At 49.8% G+C, this 18,064-nt stretch overlaps 2 protein-coding genes across 2 annotated transcripts in view; one reads left to right on the top strand and one right to left on the bottom strand.

The window, feature by feature from the left end:
• Nucleotides 1-1,518: 1,518 nt before the first annotated feature.
• LOC127045315 (uncharacterized) overlaps nt 1,519-18,064 on the top strand; it is a 127,180-nt gene continuing 110,634 nt past the window's right edge. Inside the window, exon 1 of the mRNA XM_050941322.1 lies at nt 1,519-2,988. Coding sequence (XP_050797279.1) covers nt 2,243-2,986 — 744 coding nt within the window. The 5' untranslated portion in view covers nt 1,519-2,242 and the 3' untranslated portion in view covers nt 2,987-2,988. The remainder of the gene's footprint in view (nt 2,989-18,064) is intronic.
• Nucleotides 8,783-11,566, bottom strand: RPLP1 (ribosomal protein lateral stalk subunit P1). Its single transcript, XM_050941481.1, has 4 exons — nt 11,379-11,566; nt 10,566-10,640; nt 9,556-9,670; nt 8,783-8,905 (listed from the first exon to the last, which is right to left on the bottom strand). The coding sequence occupies exons 1-4, from the start codon at nt 11,448-11,450 to the stop codon at nt 8,826-8,828; spliced, it is 342 nt and encodes a 113-aa protein (XP_050797438.1). The 5' UTR covers nt 11,451-11,566; the 3' UTR covers nt 8,783-8,825.

The raw sequence follows: 18,064 nt of genomic DNA, 5'->3' as shown, positions 1-18,064 counted from the left end.
TTTATGTAACCAAAATTTCCCAGAACTGAAATTTCAGGAAGATAAAGTTGAAAATAGGGCTATTTCTGAGAATTTCAGCTTCCTCCTTAACTAGAGATGCGTTGATTGCTTTTCCATTCAAATACATTTTAAAATAGGATATACTTTCTTCAATTGTCAACTTATAACTGTGGCTGTCAGTTAACATAGTCCAGTGAAGTTACCATTCTTCTTCGAGTGATTGCTCACATCCATTCCAGTTAGGTGTGCGCGCCGTGCGTGCACGTTCGTCGGAAACTTTTTACCCTAGCAACTCCAGTGGGCCGGCAGGTCGCCCCCTGGAGTGGCGCCGCCATGGCGCCCAATATATATCTCTGCCGGCCCACCCGCTCCTCAGTTCCTTCTTACCGCCGTGTCGGTCGTTGGAACTGTGGAGCGCGGCATAGCTGTCCTCCACGTCCCTAGCTCTCCTCGTTATCTATCGTTTATCTCTAGTACTATTGTAGTTGTTAATTAGATTGTTAAGTGTAGATAGTAGTAGTTAAGTTAAGTAGTTTGTAAATAGTTCTTCACTGGGGGCTTAGCCCTTCCCGGCACCCGGCACCGGGCTCATGCCTGGTTCGCCGGGCTTCAAGCAGTGTGCGGCCTGCAAGAAGCCCATGCCTACTAGCGATCCCCACGACGCGTGCCTGAAGTGCCTGGGGGAATCGCACAGATCCAACAAGTGCCGCATCTGCAAGGCTTTTAAGCCAAGGACAAAGAAGGAGAGGGATCAAAGACTCCGAACTCTCCTTATGGAGGCGGCACTTGACCCGGCGGCTTCACAGGCCGTGATCTCAGCGCCGGCACCGGATCGTGCCGGCACCGAGAAGACTCCCCGGCACCGACCTTCTCCGGCACCGGGGACAGAGCCAAGGCCGTCGAAGTCTGCTACTCCGGCCAGGCAGACCCGACTGGAGCGCCCGGCCTCAACATCGGCCGCGGCGCCGCCGGCACCGTCGACTCCGGGCCCGGCGGGTCCGTCGAGTCCGGTGCCGCCGAGCTCCCCCATGAGATCTGGGGTTGAGATAGTGGTCCCATCCACACCGGAGACCTTCGCCTCGGCTCGGGACCTCATAGCCCTGACTGAGCCCACTCAGCTGCCACCCCCGGTACCTCCGGTGCGGGTCGTGTCCAGAGGCAAGCCCATGATGTCGGCACCGTCTCGGGACTCACGTTCACGATCCAGGTCCCGACGCCACGGTCGCTCCAGATCCCGACGCCGCTCGCAGTCCCGGCACCGCTCCCCTCAGCGGTACCGGTCGCACTCGCGGCGCCGGTCAACATCAAGACGATCGCGGTCGGACTCCAGCCGCCGATACCGGCACCGCGATTCCAGGAGCCGGTCCCGACGTTACTCGCCGCACCGGTCGACCTCCCGGCACCGAGCTGGTGGCAGGTCCCGGTCCCGGTCGACCTCCCGGCACCGAGCTGGTGGCAGGTCCCGATCCCGGCACCGAAGCGGCGCCCGGTCCCGGTCCCGATCCCGGCACTGATATGACTCCCGGCACCGGTCCCCGGCACCGAGACGATCGTCCGTGCCGACCCGCGCAGACCCTTACCATCCAGGGTCAGCCCCGCCATGGCCCTCTAGACAGCCGTCCATATCTTCACAAACGGACAGCGGGTATGCGCTGGGCACCGACCGGCAGGCGGCGCTGTTCAGCGATCCGCCACAGCAGGACCAAGGCCCGCAACAATGGGGATTCTGGACACCCTGGGCATACCATCAGGCCCAGGGCCCCCAACAGCTCCCTGCTAGGCCGGCGACTGCGGAGCGCAGGGCACCTGAAGCCTCGTTGTCTCGCCCCCCTCCCTCCCCGGATGGGGAGGAAGGGTCCAAGCAACAAGACTCCGCTTTGGCCCCTGAGGCAGAGGCGAGGGCCGAAGGAGACCCGCCGTTAGACACTCTCTTGCCGGGGGTCTCCTCATCCTCCTCCCCGGATGAAGCGGTGGCTGGTACCTCCTCCAACAGCCCCCCCCCCCCCCCCCCCCGCTGGATCTCAGGGCGCACCAAGACCTCCTCAGGCGAGTAGCTCAAAATCTGAGTCTGCAAGCCGAGGAGGTCTCGGAGATAGAGGATCCAATTGTCACCATCCTCTCAGCAGATGCTCCCACCAGGGTCGCCCTACCCTTCATACGAACCATCCAGGCCAACGCCAACACCATCTGGCAGTCTCCGGCCTCCATCCCTCCTACGGCGAAGGGCGTCGAGAGGAAGTACATGGCTCCTTCTAAGGGCTACGAGTACCTCCATGTGCACCCGACTCCGTGTTCCCTGGTGGTTCAATCAGTGAACGATAAGGAGCGTCATGGCCAGGAGGCTCCAGCCCCCAAATCCAGAGAGGCCAGGCGGATGGACCTCCTCGGCCGTAAGGTGTACTCGGCTGGGGCGCTGCAGCTCAGGGTCTCCAACCAGCAAGCCCTGCTGAGCAGATACGCCTTCAACTCCTGGGTGGCAGCAGACAAATTCAAGGAGCTGCTGCCACAAGATGCTCGCCAAGAGTTTACGGCCATCTTGGATGAAGGCAAGAAGGTCGCACGCACGTCCTTGCAAGCCTCTTTGGACGCTGCAGACTCGGCTGCCCGTACCCTCGCGTCAGGAGTAACGATGCGTCGCATCTCCTGGCTGCAGGTTTCCGGCCTTCCGCCGGAGCTCCAGCATACTATACAGGACCTTCCTTTTGAAGGCCAGGGCTTGTTCTCTGAAAAGACAGACCCCAGACTCAAGAGTCTGAAAGATAACCGAGTCATTATGCGGTCCCTCGGGATGCACACACCCGTGACCCAACGCAGACCCTTCCGGCCACAGCAACAACAACAGCGCAGGCCGTATTCCCAGTTCCGCCAGCGGCAGGACCTTAACAGGCGCCGCGGCAGGAATGGAAGGCGCAGGCATTCGGGGAACCAAGGGGGGCAGAACCAAGGCTCCTCTAAGCCCCCGCCTGGACCTAAGCCTTCATTTTGAAGGTGCACCCGAGGGCGCAGTAACAGTTTCCCCAATGGATCCTTCCCCCCCGTTTTCCAACCGCCTTTCGTTTTTCCTCCCGGCGTGGTCCCAAATAACATCGGACCGCTGGGTCTTAAGCACGGTGCAGACGGGATACCGCCTGCAGTTTGTTTCATTTCCTCCTTCCCGCCCCCCTTCCTCGTCCCTCTTCAGGGACCCTCTCACGAGCAATTCCTTCGACAGGAGGTGCAGACGCTCCTCGGCAAAGGAGCTATAGAGGCGGTGCCGGAGAACAAGAAAGGCAAGGGGTTTTATTCCCGCTACTTTCTGATCCCCAAGGCCAAGGGGGGCCTCAGGCCTATCCTCGACCTGCGAGAGCTCAACAAGTACCTGGTGAAGTTGAAGTTCCGCATGGTATCCCTGGGGACCATTATCCCATCCCTGGATCCGGGAGACTGGTACGCCGCCCTCGACATGCAGGACGCGTATTTTCACATTGCCATTTGGCCACGCCACAGACGTTTCCTTCGCTTCGTTGTGGGGCCTCTTCATTATCAATTTGCAGTCCTCCCATTTGGCCTGTCCACGGCCCCGAGGGTGTTTACAAAATGCATGGCAGTTGTTGTGGCGCATCTTCGGCGCAATCGTATCCACGTGTTTCCTTATCTGGACGATTGGTTGATTCGGGGCATGTCGGAACAACAAGTCTGCAGCCATGTCCGCGTGATCACCGGCATGTTCGCCACTCTGGGCCTCTTGGTAAACACGGACAAGTCCACCCTGATTCCCACACAGAGGGTGGAATTCATCGGGGCCGTCCTGGACGCCACTGTGGGCAGGGCCTTGCTGCCATTGCAGCGGTTCCAGGCCTTGTCGGCGATCGTTCAACGACTGCGGACAGCCCCATTGACGCATGTCTAACCCTGTTAGGCCACATGGCGGCTTGCACCTTTGTGACCGATTACGCTCGGCTCCGCATGAGGCCCCTCCAGTTATGGCTCATCAATCATTACAGGCCGACAAGACAGCCGCTAGATATGTTAATCACAATCCCCCAGAGGGTATTAGATTCTCTCGGCTGGTGGCTAGACCAGTCCGTGTTATGTGCGGGTCTCCCTTTCCACCCACCTCAGCCCTCGGTGTCCCTAACAACGGATGCCTCAGATCTAGGCTGGGGGGCCCACCTAGGGACCCTGAGGACGCAGGGCCTGTGGTCCCAGGAGGAGGTGGGGCTACACATCAACATGCGGGAGTTGAGAGCGGTCCGCCTTGCTTGTCAAACGTTCTGTCATCAGCTTCAGGGTCGCTGTGTCGCGGTGTTCACCGACAACACGACGACCATGTATTATATCAACAAGCAGGGCGGCACCAGATCCTCCTCCCTGTGCCACGAGGCGATACCACTCTGGGACTTTTGTGTAGCCCACTCCATTCACCTCATGGCTTCCTTCCTCCCCGGAGTACGGAACACGCTGGCAGATCGATTGAGCAGATCCTTCCTGTCACACGAGTGGTCCCTTCGCCTGGACGTCGCCCTCTCCATCTTCCGGAGGTGGGGTTATCCCCGGGTGGACCTCTTCGCGTCCAAGGGGAACAGGAAGTGCCAAGCGTTCTGCTCCTTTCAGGGCAGGGAGCCCGGGTCGATAGCGGATGCCTTCCTCATCCAGTGGTCGACCCACCTGTTCTATGCGTTTCCCCCATTCCCTCTGGTCCACAGGGTCCTTCTGAAGGTGCGCAGGGACAGGGCTCACGTGATCATGGTAGCCCCGGCATGGCCCAGACAGCACTGGTACCCCATGCTGCTGGACCTGACCATAGCCGACCCAGTTCCCCTGCCCCTTCATCCGGACCTGATTACCCAGGAGCACGGGTCCCTCTGTCACCCGGACCTGCAGTCGCTGCACCTAGCGGCGTGGCTCCTGCGTGGCTGACGGGCTCTGAGCTGCGCTGCTCCACGCCGGTGAGGGAGGTGCTCTTGGGCAGCAGGAAGCCGTCCACAAGAGCGACATATTCGGCCAAATGGAAGCGCTTCTCCTGTTGGTGCGTGGAGAGAAATCTCCGCCCTATGGAAGTTTCGGTAGCCGACATCTTAGACTACATTTGGTCCCTCAAAGGGCAAGGTCTGGCCATATCGTCGTTGCGAGTCCACCTAGCAGCTATCACCACCTTTCACCCGGGTGCGGATGGTCGCTCTGTTTTTTCTCACCCAACGGTGTCTAGATTCCTTAAGGGGCTGGAACGTTTCTTCCCTAACGTCTGTCCCCCTGCTCCAACCTGGGATCTTAACCTGGTGTTGTCCCGGCTCATGGGGCCCCCCTTTGAGCCGTTAGCTACTTGCTCCCTGCTTTACCTCTCTTGGAAGACTGCCTTTCTAGTAGCTATCACCTCAGCTAGACGGGTGTCGGAACTCCGGGCTCTTGTGGTAGACCCCCCCATATACGGTCTTCCACAAGGACAAGGTGCAGCTGAGACCACACCCTGCCTTTCTCCCCAAGGTGGTCTCAGCCTTCCACGTCAACCAAGAGATATTCCTCCCGTTTTTTTTCCCGAAACCTCACTCCTCAGGCAGGGAGCAGCAGCTCCACTCGCTTGATGTCCGTAGGGCTCTCGCGTTCTACGTGGAGAGGACCAAGCCCTTCCGCAAATCCCCCCAGCTTTTCGTGGCAGTAGCGGACCGCATGAAAGGGCTTCCTATCTCCTCCCAGAGGTTATCCTCTTGGGTAACGTCCTGCATCAGGACCTGTTATGACTTGGCCCATGTCCCTACGGGCCGTGTGACTGCGCATTCTACCAGGGCGCAGGCGTCGTCGCTGGCTTTCCTCGCCCGTGTGCCCATCCAGGAAATCTGTCGGGCAGCGACCTGGTCATCGGTCCACACCTTTGCTTCCCACTACGCCCTGGTCCAGCAGTCAAGAGAGGATGCGGCCTTCGGATCTGCAGTGCTCCATGCCGCGACTTCTCACTCCGACCCCACCGCCTAGGTATGGCTTGGGATTCACCTAACTGGAATGGATGTGAGCAATCACTCGAAGAAGAAAAGACGGTTACTCACCTTTGTAACTGTTGTTCTTCGAGATGTGTTGCTCACATCCATTCCACACCCGCCCTCCTTCCCCACTGTCGGAGTAGCCGGCAAGAAGGAACTGAGGAGCGGGCGGGCCGGCAGAGATATATATTGGGCGCCATGGCGGCGCCACTCCAGGGGGCGACCTGCCGGCCCACTGGAGTTGCTAGGGTAAAAAGTTTCCGACGAACGTGCACGCACGGCGCGCACACCTAACTGGAATGGATGTGAGCAACACATCTCGAAGAACAACAGTTACAAAGGTGAGTAACCGTCTTTTCTCCTGCTATATAGACATGAATTGAGCCTGCATTGAGACTTTGAACACCAACGTTCAGATAGTTTTCTGTATATATTTCAAAATACCATGGAAATGTAAGTTTAACTACTCTGCTTATTTTGATAGATGGAGTGCAGGGGCATTCATGACACCTCTGATCTTTGTCCAGCTTCTTTGCTGCTTCAGCATAATATGCTCAGGCAGCTCAGCGTTTAATCCAAGAAAAATGGAAATCCAGTGCTGCACAAGTGGTGGGATTGAAAGCAAAGCATAAACTGAAGGATGGGCTGAGAACTCAGGACTAAAGTCAGAGATGCAGTGTGGTTTCTGTCTTCATCTGAAACTCCTGTACACAGACAATAAGACAAGTTAAAACACAGAATCTCACCTAAAATTGGTATTTCAGAATTCAGTGTTTTTTAAATGAGGTAACTTCCTGGCTTAATTTACCAGGAAAGTGACAGCCCCTAGGGGGCACTCACAGATGTATCTACTAACATTTGCTGTGCATAACTGAGCCATCTATCCATTTAAAATTTGCACTATGGATTTACCTTGTTAGATTTTATTTTAAAAATACCTTTGTTTTTCATACAATTGAATTTCTGAAGAGATTTAGGAATTACTAATGGGTTCCTGTGAAAAGTGAGTCAGTTTCTTGGGCTGCTTTCAGTTTTTGGTTAAAAAAGGCAAAGATACTGAAGAGAAACAGAAGGGGGAGCCTATGACAGAGAGCTCTTTAGGATTTATGGAAGTCGACCTGAAAAAGTTTCATTATAGAACTGCAACTTCAGTTTTGGTTCAGTTTGTGGGCATTTATTTTATCTTTCACTTGCATTCAGAGTACTTGGTGGTGGTGTTGGGAAAGATTTTGGCTTTCTTCCTACATGAGCTAATCCAGGGATTCTCCAACAGGGAGGTCATGATATTACATGTGGGGTGCAAGCCCTCCAACCCAAACCTCACTTTGCCTCCAGCATTTAAGTGTTTATATAGAGAGTTGCACTGATAGGTTTGCTGTGTGAAAGGGGTCACCAATACAAAAGTTTGAGAACCACTGATCTAATCTGTAGGTTTCTTAAACTGAGGTTGCAAAGTTAAATTCAAGTCAGTTGAATAGGGGTTCTCCCCACTCTGATTCAACAGGCAAAGATTTTAATAGGGTTGGATGTTAGCAAAAGTGCATTAATTACAGAATAACTTTTTATAAGTTCTAAGTTGCATTCTGTGATGCACGGCTTTGTAAAGAAATTTGGATTAGTCTAAAAATATTCATAATAGCTTTAAGTATTCTTCTCTACTAACTGATAAATGCCTTTTCTGGTAATTTAACCAGCTTGCACGTTTCAATGAAAGGGGGAAAGAGGTGGCACAGTACAACTTCACCTTAAGTGTTTTCCCAAGTTTAATATCCTTACCCTGAGAGAAGTGTAGGTCACATTTATTAATTAAAAATCAGAGTTTAATTTAAAGCTAGGCTGTACAAAACACTGAATAAAACAAGCCTTCTTAGGGGAGAGTAGATCCTCAGTGTTTTGTCCTAAGCATAAGCCTTTGACATGTATTTATGATGAAAAATAAAAACACTGGTGTAGATGTGAGTTGAATATAGCCTTTATATCATACAACTACACAATGAAAGCTTCCTCAAAACAGGTGCATACCATAGCCCTTCTCTTCATTCATACGTAAAATGAAAGTTCACATGTGCCTATATGGTCTATTGTCTGTGGTCAGGACCTGATTACAGTATAAGCAGATTGTTGCAGCAGGACCAAAAAAAAAACAAAAAAACAAACACAAACAGTTTTATCATTCACCTTCTCTAGGCAAAAACCAAAGTTTTTGTTTTAATGGCTTACCAAAAAGGAGGTAGCAGCCCTGCATGGCCAATAAAATAAATTTCTGTACAAGGCCAGGTGCAGTGTTCTTATCAAAAAAGCAAGATTAAACCTACATTTTTTTCCTGCTTCCTGAAAATGCCTTGACTGAATGATTAAACATCCTATTGTAGTTCTACTGGATAAAGGAGATTAGATCAAAGCTGAGAATAACCCATAGTCCTACTCATCCTCCTTAATTTAGAGCCACTAGTGGGCTTAGTATTGTCTATACTTCAAAGAATAATCCTACTAGACAGTTTGAAGTGCCATTTTACTAGGCAAGTGACAGCCCTGATTTCCCATGCATGCCTTCATAAGCTGGACCTGAATATGGTGGCAACTTCAGCTAATGTCTTCAAACTGTTACAGTAACTAATACAAGAACAGTTTTATGCTGTCCCTGCATGTGAGTAAAAAGTTTTCAGAGGAAAGGTAGAGATTTTGATAGTTATGTACAAAACAATGGGAACATGGAAAGATATAGAACCAATTTAAGATCTTGTGTTTCTAATCCCCCTCCATTTAAGGAGTTCAACAAAACCCCAATCCCAGCTCTGTCCCCTCACATTCCTTAAAGACCCGAACAATTAAAGAATGTTTCTTTTATTACAGATGGTACAAAAAGTCAGTTTAGTCAAAGAGACCAAAGCCCATGTCATCATCAGATTCCTCAGATTCCTCTTTCTTTTCTTCCTCTTTCTTCTCCTCAGCTGAAAAAGAAGAAAATAGTTATCAAATTTTCAGGATGAGATGCTATTACTGAAAAATGATGTAGGGCGACCTAAATAAACTAAACTCCATGAAGAGACTGAGATACAAGAATCAAAACCACAGTTACAATTGTGGGGATTCAGGAGCATCTTAGTACACCAGCTACAGATAATCTAATCCACATTATCGTTAATGCCCTTACTCCATGCAGTGCTTTTAATGACCAACACTGGAAGAAAGCGCTAAGACACTGCTTTTAGAATTTCAGTAACAAGCCCCCCTGCCCCAATCCAAAAGATGTCGTAAGTTCACCAGGGTCAAAAACACTCTCCTTTTCAAACTATGAAAAGAGAGTTATGGCCTTTAACCTAGTCAGATAGTATAGTTTTGAAGACTGAGTCCATATAGTGACCTTGGAAACAAAAGAATTTAAAAGCTTACTGTAGCAAACCACACAAATTTGCAAGCAACAGTATTTTCCAAAGTTAAACTCCTTTCCTCTCACAAAGTCACCCATCTTAGATTGGGTAAGAAAACAAAACAGTTGTAAGTATTCAAAAAAGGTACACTGGTGAGATACTTGATACTGTACAAACTAACTGCATTTTATACACCTATTTCTTCCACACCAATCCAAGAGTTCACTTACCAGGGGCAGCCCCACCAGCAGGAGCAGCACCCCCAGAAGGAGCAGCAGCCGCAGGAGCACCACCACCAGCTCCTACATTACAGATCAGACTTCCAATGTCAATGTTAGCCAGAGCCTAAGAATATTAAGCATTCATTAGTATGACATTTTACAAAAGTTGCACAATATTCACAGCTGTTCCATTGTTGTAAGGAACTTTAAAATTGGCATAATTCAGCTCTTTAAGACACTTATCCTGACCAATCCTTAAGTTAATTTAATAAGGCATTTGCTTACTAATATGCATGGGATGTGGTCAGTCTTGTACTGAATTACAGTTGCTATATCTTCCATGTCGATTTACAAAACTGTAACAATACAACTTTATCAACATAATTTCAGCAGACACTTGATAGCTACTGAATACTGATCAAACCAAGTTGCTGTTAACATTCAAGGTGAACTAAACATCTGTCATGGAACCATTCTAAGCAATTTTCTTCTCCCATCTTGAAGAATTTATCAAGATCTGGCTAAAAGCCTATCAGCACACAATAATGAAGGTGCACACATGTCAGAATGCATAATTTGGCCTGAAGTACTTTTGACAAGTGAAGAGGCAAAAGAAAGGACAAGACATTCTGAGTCCCAGATCTTTGACTGAGTTTTCAGGGTAGTACTTAGCAGTCAGTGTCTCCATTTTGCTAAGATTTGCCTCCACCAACAGTACTCAGTTCTGATAAATACTTAAGTTGCTAATTGGGTTATCTGTTATCTGCAGGTTTGGTATTTCATCAATGAAAACCTATTCTTCAAACATTACCCCCAATAATTATTCACAGTAATTTTATAGCTATCCCAGGAGGCCCATCTTAGTGACCCACATCAGAACCACGGTGCAGATCACAAAACAAAAGCAGACTACTCACAAGACATCTTATAGCTGTGCCCAGGCTGCGGACATCTATAGCACACGCTATGCTTGGACCAGATTATACTTTGTTCAGCCACCTTTCTCTGTTATGTCTTACCTTTGCAAACAGGCCTGGCCAGAAAGGTTCAACATTTACTCCAGCTGCTTTAATAAGTGCATTAATTTTGTCCTCCTAAATAAATTCAGTAAAAATGTTATTAAAACAAAAACTAAAGAGTCAGGCACATGCATACACTTCATGTCACTATGACCTAGTCTCAAGATCGCAAATAATCAATGTCAATCCCTCAGAACTTTAGCAAACTATGCTAAAAGTACCTGGAGAATATAATAATGTGGCTACAGATCAGTCTTGAGTGAGGAGATTCTGTTGGCAGCATTACAGAGGCTGTCACTCTCCTGTAGCATGACCTAGAGCAACTCACCACCTCAGTTTCCCTATCTGTAAAATGGGCACAGTGAGGCTGCAAGGGCTACTGCTGAGGAGCCAGGTGCTACACACATAAATAACTGCAGTTCGGCCTGAGCCTCAAACTCCAACCTAAACACCCAAGTCCTGTTTTCCTGGCCCCCGTTTTGTCTGGAACCGGAGTCGGGCCGCCACAGCTATGGGCTCGGACCATTGGGGGGGGGGGGGCGCGGCGGAGCGTCCCTCCACGGCCACGCGGGCTGGCACCTGCCCCCCCCCCCCCCGCGGCACAACCCGGGCAGCCGAGGAAGGAGCCGCGCTGCTGGGCCCCGCCCCCCCGGGGCAGGCGGTCAGGCTGAAGCGTCACCAACCCGCGAGGAGGACGCGGCGGATCCCCCCCCCCGCAGCTGGGCGGGCGCCCCCATCCCTAGCGGGCGGAGAGCAGCTGCCCCGGGCTCGCGGCGCCGCCATCTTGGGGCGCGTGGCGCCGGCCTCACGCACCGTGACGGTGACCTCGTCGTCGTGCAGGATGAGCGCGGCGTAGATGCAGGCGAGCTCGGAGCTGGAGGCCATGGCTGAACGGGCGGGCGGCGGCGGGGCGCGGTGCTAGTCGCCGGGATGGAGCGGCCTTAGCTTCAGCTGAAGGACCCAGCACCTTGTGCGGCCAAAGAGACGAAAGAACGCGGGTGTTTCGGGGAAGGGTTTATAAAGCCAGCCTCAGCCAATCACAGCCCAGAATCAGATCTCTCAGCCAGTCACGGACTCCTGTCCACCACTCAGTTGAAAGCTGGATACTCTTGTCCAATCACATAATGCCGGGTCTTGGCCAATCAGAGCTCGGCCCCGCCTCTATCGGGAGTGACGGACACTCACGGAAGTACCCGAGGACAGCCGATCAGTCACGGCGTGCCGAGCTACGCACAGCAGCCGCAAGGGGGAGCAGGTGCGAAGTGCAGGAATCTCTTCCCGGCGCGCCTCGATGCTGCAGCCGCTGCAATGGAGAGGAACCTTCTCCGTCTGTCTCGCGCATGTTCGCTGGCTTCCTCCTGCCGCTTCCAGCTCACCGCCCCCCGCCTGCCCCGCCGGGGGCACAGGAACGCACCCTCCCAAACACACAGCAAGGCACAAACAGCCGAGCAAGCATGGCGTGTCCGCAAGCTGCCCTGCCAGCAAACAGACACAAATCACATACCCAGCAGGTGCTGGCACCGTGCTAGGAAATAGCACCGGCTCTTTGAGTCACACAGTTACAGTATGACATGGCCCAACGCTTTGTTAACGCGAGAGCTTTCACTTGTCTAACCCCTGAAAACCAAACACCCTGCCCCGCCCCGTCTTTTCCTCCAAGGCCTCTGTCCGTCCCCTGCCCCCAATCACTTCCTCTCCGCCCCCTCCCCCGGGACTCACCTGTCTCCTGCAGAGCCAGGCTGGGAGGAGCTGACATGGAGCCTGCCCAATCCGGGCATGGCAGGGCATGGCAGGGGTCAGTCCCCGGACTCCCAGAGCCAGGGACTAGGGTGGGGTCGGACCTCGGAGCAAGGGGCTGGCGGTGGGGGCCTGTCCCTGGAGTGAGGGGCCAGGGTGGGGAAATCGGGGCACAGTGGGGTTGGGGATTGGATCCTGGAGCAAGGGGCTGGGGGGGGGAGCTCTGTCCCTGGAGTGAGGGGCCAGGGTGGGGAAATCGAGGCACAGTGGGGTTGGGGGTCGGACCCCGGCGCAAGGGGCTGGCGGTGGGGGCCTGTCCCTGGAGTGAGGGGCCAGGGTGGGGAAATCGGGGCACAGTGGGGTTGGGGATTGGACCCTGGAGCAAGGGGCTGGGGGGGGTCTGTCCCTGGAGTGAGGGGCCAGGGTGGGGAAATCGGGACACAGTGGGGTTGGGGGTCGGACCCCGGAGCAAGGGGCTGGCGGTGGGGGCCTGTCCCTGGAGTGAGGGGCCAGAGTGGGGAAATCGGGGCACAGTGGGGTTGGGGGTCGGACCCCGGAGCAAGGGGTTGGGGGAAGGGGTCTGTCCCTGGAGTGAGGGGCCAGGGTGGGGAAATCCGGACACAGCGCGCGGACAGGTTACACCGGCAGTGTAAAAGGGGAGGGGGGCAGCCAATCAGGAGCCGGTGTAACGACAGAAACAGTTACCGCTCCAGATTCCCCACTTTGGCTGCACTGAGCATGCGCAGTAACCTTTGCTGTCGCCGCTGCCCTCTCTCTGCCCTCACTTCTACTTACGATTTGCTGCCTCCTCTTTGGGGGGGTTTATCCCTCCCGATTTGCAACCTCATGGACCAGGCGGCAGCAATTCTTGAGTAGGAGCACAGATGGTTTCCTTATGTGGCAGAAACTGAAGCTAGTTGGAAAACGGGAGGGTTGCTCAAAGTGACGTTACACCGGCACCTACTTTGGAGCCCGATCCGGGAGCCAGCCAGTTAAGATTGCCCAGTGGTGCCTCCTTCCTTTCTAGAAGGAGGAGATTAGCTAAATTTAAACCTCTGAAAACCAGGAAATGAAGGGTAAAAGATAACACAGGTAACAGAATCTTAAACCTCTGACAGCCAGGAAATTCAGGTGGTATTGTTCACCAAGGTGTTGGTATGGAGAATAGGGGGTTACATGGTTAATTGCAAACTGCTTAAACTCATGGCAACTATAAAGTGTTGCCTGCTGCTCTCAAACTAAATTACTATGTCAGACATACCGTATTTAGCACACACAAAAAAGTCCAGACCAGTAATATTATATTGGTACTTTAACAGGGCCAATTTCACAAGAGTTTTAAAAGAACTGTCTGAGGAGTTCAGTGGACCATTAATGTTGATTTTCAATAAATCTTGGTGCACTGAGGAAGATGCAGAAGACTGGAAAAAAGTCAGTGTAGTGTCAATTTTTAAAAAGGGTAAATGAGATGACTCATTATAGCCCTGTCAGCCTGATATCAGTCCCAGGCAAGACAATGGAGTGGCTGATATGTTTAATAAAGAGTTAAAGGAGAGTAGTGTATTTACTGTAAATCAACATGGGCTTGTGGAAAATAGATCTTTGTCACACTAACTTGATATCTTTTTTAGATGAGATTACAAGTTTGGTTAATAGATGTAATAATACGTAGACTTCTAAAAGGTATTTGCGTTGATACCACAAGACATTTTGATGAAAAAAATAGAACAATATAATATTAACGTGGATTAAAAACTGATTGGTCTCAAAATGTAATAGTAAACAGGAAATCATCATTAAGCAAGTGTGTTTCCAGGGCAGTCCCACAGGGATCAGTTCTTGGTCATAAGCTATTTAATATTTTTATCAATGACCTGGAAGAAAACATAAAATCATCACTGGTAAAGTTTGTAGATGACACAAAAATTGGGTGCGGGGTATATAATGACAAGGACAAGTCACTAATTCAGAATGATCTGGATCACTCTGCAAACTGGGTGCAAGCAAACAATATGCATTTTAATACAGCTACATGTAGATCATAGATCATTAGAGTTGGAAGGGACCTCAGGAGATCATCTAGTCCAACCCCCTGCTCAAAGCAGGGCCAATCCCCAAATGGCCCCCTCAGGGATTGAGCTCACAACCCTGGGTTTAGCAGGCCAATGCTCAGCATTTAGGGATGTAAATGTATCCCTATAGGAACAAAGAATATAGACAATACTTACGGGATGGGGAAGTCCATCCTGGGAAATATTGACTTTGAAAAAGATTTGGGGAGTCATAACAGATAATCAACTAACCATGAGCCCCCAGTGTGATGCTGTGGCCAAAAAAACTAATGTAATCAGTGGATTGCATAAACAGGGGTACCTTGATTATGAGAAGAGAGGTTATTTTATCTGTGTATTTGGCACTGGTGCATCTGCTGCTGGAATACTGTGTCTAGTTCTGGTGCTCATAATTCAAGAATGATGTTGATAAATTGGAGAGGGTTCAGGGAAGAGCCACAAGAATGATTAAAGGATTAGCAAACATTCCTTACAGTGATAGACTCAAAGAGCTCAATCTATTTAGCTTAACAAAGAGCGAAGGTTAAGGGGGTGGCTTGATTACAGGCTTTAATAATCTATGCATGGAACAAATATTTAATAATGGGCTCTTAAATCTAGCAAAGAAAGGTATTTCATGATCCAATGGCTGGAAGTTGAAGCTAGACCAATTCAGACTGGAAATAAGGCATACATTTTTGACAGTGAGGCTAATTAACCACTAGAACGATTTATGAAAGGTTATGGTGGATTCTCCATCAGTGACAATTTTAAAATCAAGATTGGATTTTTTTTTAATGTATGCTTTACAAATTATTTTAGGGAAGTTCTATGAACTGTGTTATAGAAGAGGTCAGACCAGAAGGTCACAATGGTCCCTTATGACCTTGGAATCTATGAATCTAGGAAAACATAAATTTGATATGTATGATCATCTGCTTAGTTGTAGTATTTGCTAGTAAGTTTATCTCAGAGATTAATAAAATTAATGAGAATAATAGTCTAGGACAAGTACGTAATTTTTTTCTAGCCAACATAAACAAATCTATGCCTACTTTGCTCCCGGGGCCAATTTTTCCTATGTCACCAACATGGGCTCTTTTGCTTGACTTGGCCTGTATATTTGGCATACGTGATAAGTCTTAACAATTTCCTCAGTGTCACTGTTCATCTGAGGCCAGTATAAAATATCTCTGAACCTTCTCTTAGATTTTTGAATCCCTAAATGACCTTCATGTACCCTTTTAAACACATTTTTCTATAACATCCTGGTGCCTAAACAAAGCAGAAACATGCTGTTCCAGCCACACTGTGCTAATAGCAGGGTTTCATCCCGAGCAGAAGCTCTGGCAATCACAGTCCACATTTCATCTTGACATGTACACAATATAGCTCTGGATTTTGCTCCAGTCCAATTTTGTCAAATGCTCTAGAGACCGTGTCTATAATCACCAAGTCTCTTCCAAATTTGAATTCTGTTTGCAAGTAATACAGTTATAATTGAAAAAATAATTTCTGGATTCTCAGGGGGATATTAGCTAGGCCTTTTTGGGCAATGGCAATAAGTGGTTTATAGTCAGTTTCAGGTAACACCAATCCCCATAAATAAAGACGTGAAACTTTTTATGCCCTTGGAGTAAGACCAAAGCCCCTTTTTGTATTTGTGCATATTGAGATTCATTTTTGTTAGCACATATGATGCATAAGCCACTGTTTTCCAGTATTGACCATACTGTTATAAGGACTGTGCCAATAACTTAATTGGAAGCAGCCACAGAATATTTAGTGTTATGCTTATTGTCATAGTACCTCAGGACTCTGGCTCCTTAATTAACTAATTCAATAATTCAAACTCTTTGTCAGCTTTGCATCCCATGTCCATTGGACATCTTTGCACAGTAGCACTCTCAGGTTGCTTGTTAAGGCAGCTAAATTAGGCACAAATTTCCCTACATAGTTCAACAATCCAAGAAATCTTTGCATCCCTTCCTTTTCTGTTGGAGCAGGCATGCTGGTGATGGCCTCAGCCTGCCTATGGTCTGCCTAGTGCCCTTGAGTATCAGAGGAGTAGCCGTGTTAGTCTGGATCTGTAAAAGCAGCAAAGAGTCCTGTGGTACCTTATAGACTAACAGACGTTTTGGAGCATGAGCTTTTGTGTGTGAATACTCACTTCATCTGTTAGTCTATAAGGTGCCACAGGACTCTTTGCTAGTGCCCTTGCTCGTCTCCCAGTTATGTTGTTTCCATTAATCAGAATTTACATTTTCATTTGTTTAGCTTTAGCCCAGCAGCTCTGGCTTTTTCCAAAGTTACCCAGAGCCTCTGGTCATGCTCTTCTAGTACTTTTTGCCAAATTAAAATATCATCTGTGTAAACCTTAGTATACTCTAGACCATTGAAAATTTGTTGTATTTTCCTGTAAAATATCTTGAGTGTTAAACACAACCCAAATGGCAATCTGCAAAAACATGGTCTTCCAAAGGGGATGCTGAATGCACATAGATGTGTGTTCTATTTTTATGAGGGCACCCACGAGAACTCTGCTGATGCATCTAACGTAGAAAAACATTTGGCATAAGCCATCTCCCCAAAAATGTCTCTCCTTGATACGTAGTGGAACATGATTTCTTTTTACATACCAGTATTTATTTACTTTTGGTCTACATATAAATTAAAGGGTCCACCTTTATTTTTTTCTACAATGACCAATGGTGGTTCTATTCATTCTATGTTTCCCAGAACAATGACCCTACCTATCCCTTAGTTTACTCTCTGCCTTAGGGCAAAGGAAACTTTCCTAGGATCATCAATGATGAAATGGATCTTTCAGCTTCATTCTCTACTCTGTTGAGAGTTTCCCTATCCCCTGAAAGATGTCTTCAAATTCTTCCTCAATTGTTTTGATCAAATAAGTGCACTTTCCTGATGAGATCAAAAGCTTGACATGTTTTTAACCCAGTAATGGGTAATCTTTTCCCTGGTACTTTTAAAAATTATATCTTTTCCAATTTGTTATTTACCCACACATGTATTCCGCATACTAACCTTAATGGTAATAACCTCACCACTGGAAACCCTAAGTTTTATCCACTTACCTTTTACTGCCTGTTGCTTTTCTTTCACTGTTAATATAATTGTTTCTGACGCCACATTAGCTTGTGCACCTGGGTTCAACTTAAAATTAATAAATGTCCCATTTGCTTTCAGGTTGAAGCAGTGGCGGATTAGTCACTGGGCCAACGGGGCACATGCCCAGGGGTCTTTGCCAATTTGGCGGGGGAGAAAAATGGGCTCTCCTGTGCCGCAACCTGCTCCTCCCACCTGGCACTCCTGCTGGGGAGCGGGTTTGGGGCACAGGGGCTTGCCCTGCTTTGCCTGTCCATCCAGCGCTCCAGCCAGGGAGCAGGATTGGGGCACAAGGGCTTGCCCCACTTCATCCACCTGGCTGGTGCTCCTGCCAGGGAGCAGGGAAAGCCCCTACGCTCCAACCCCGCTCCCAGCAGGAGCATCGGGTGGGCAGAGTGGGCCAAGCCCCAACCCTGTTCCCCAGCAGGAGTGGGGGGGATGTGAGGGAACTGCAGGAGGAAGTGGTAGGGGCAGCGGCGGCTCCAGGCACCAGCACTCCAAGCACGTACCTGAGTTGGCAAGCCACGGGGGAGGGGGGGCACCTACCGGTCCCTGCGACGGCGGCAGTCAGGCAGCTTTGGCGGC

Source organism: Gopherus flavomarginatus, chromosome 2, assembly GCF_025201925.1.
Source record: "Gopherus flavomarginatus isolate rGopFla2 chromosome 2, rGopFla2.mat.asm, whole genome shotgun sequence".
NCBI lineage: Eukaryota > Metazoa > Chordata > Testudines > Testudinidae > Gopherus > Gopherus flavomarginatus.
The sequence above is the reverse complement of the archived record's forward strand: the minus strand, read 5'-3'. Positions and strand labels throughout refer to the sequence as shown.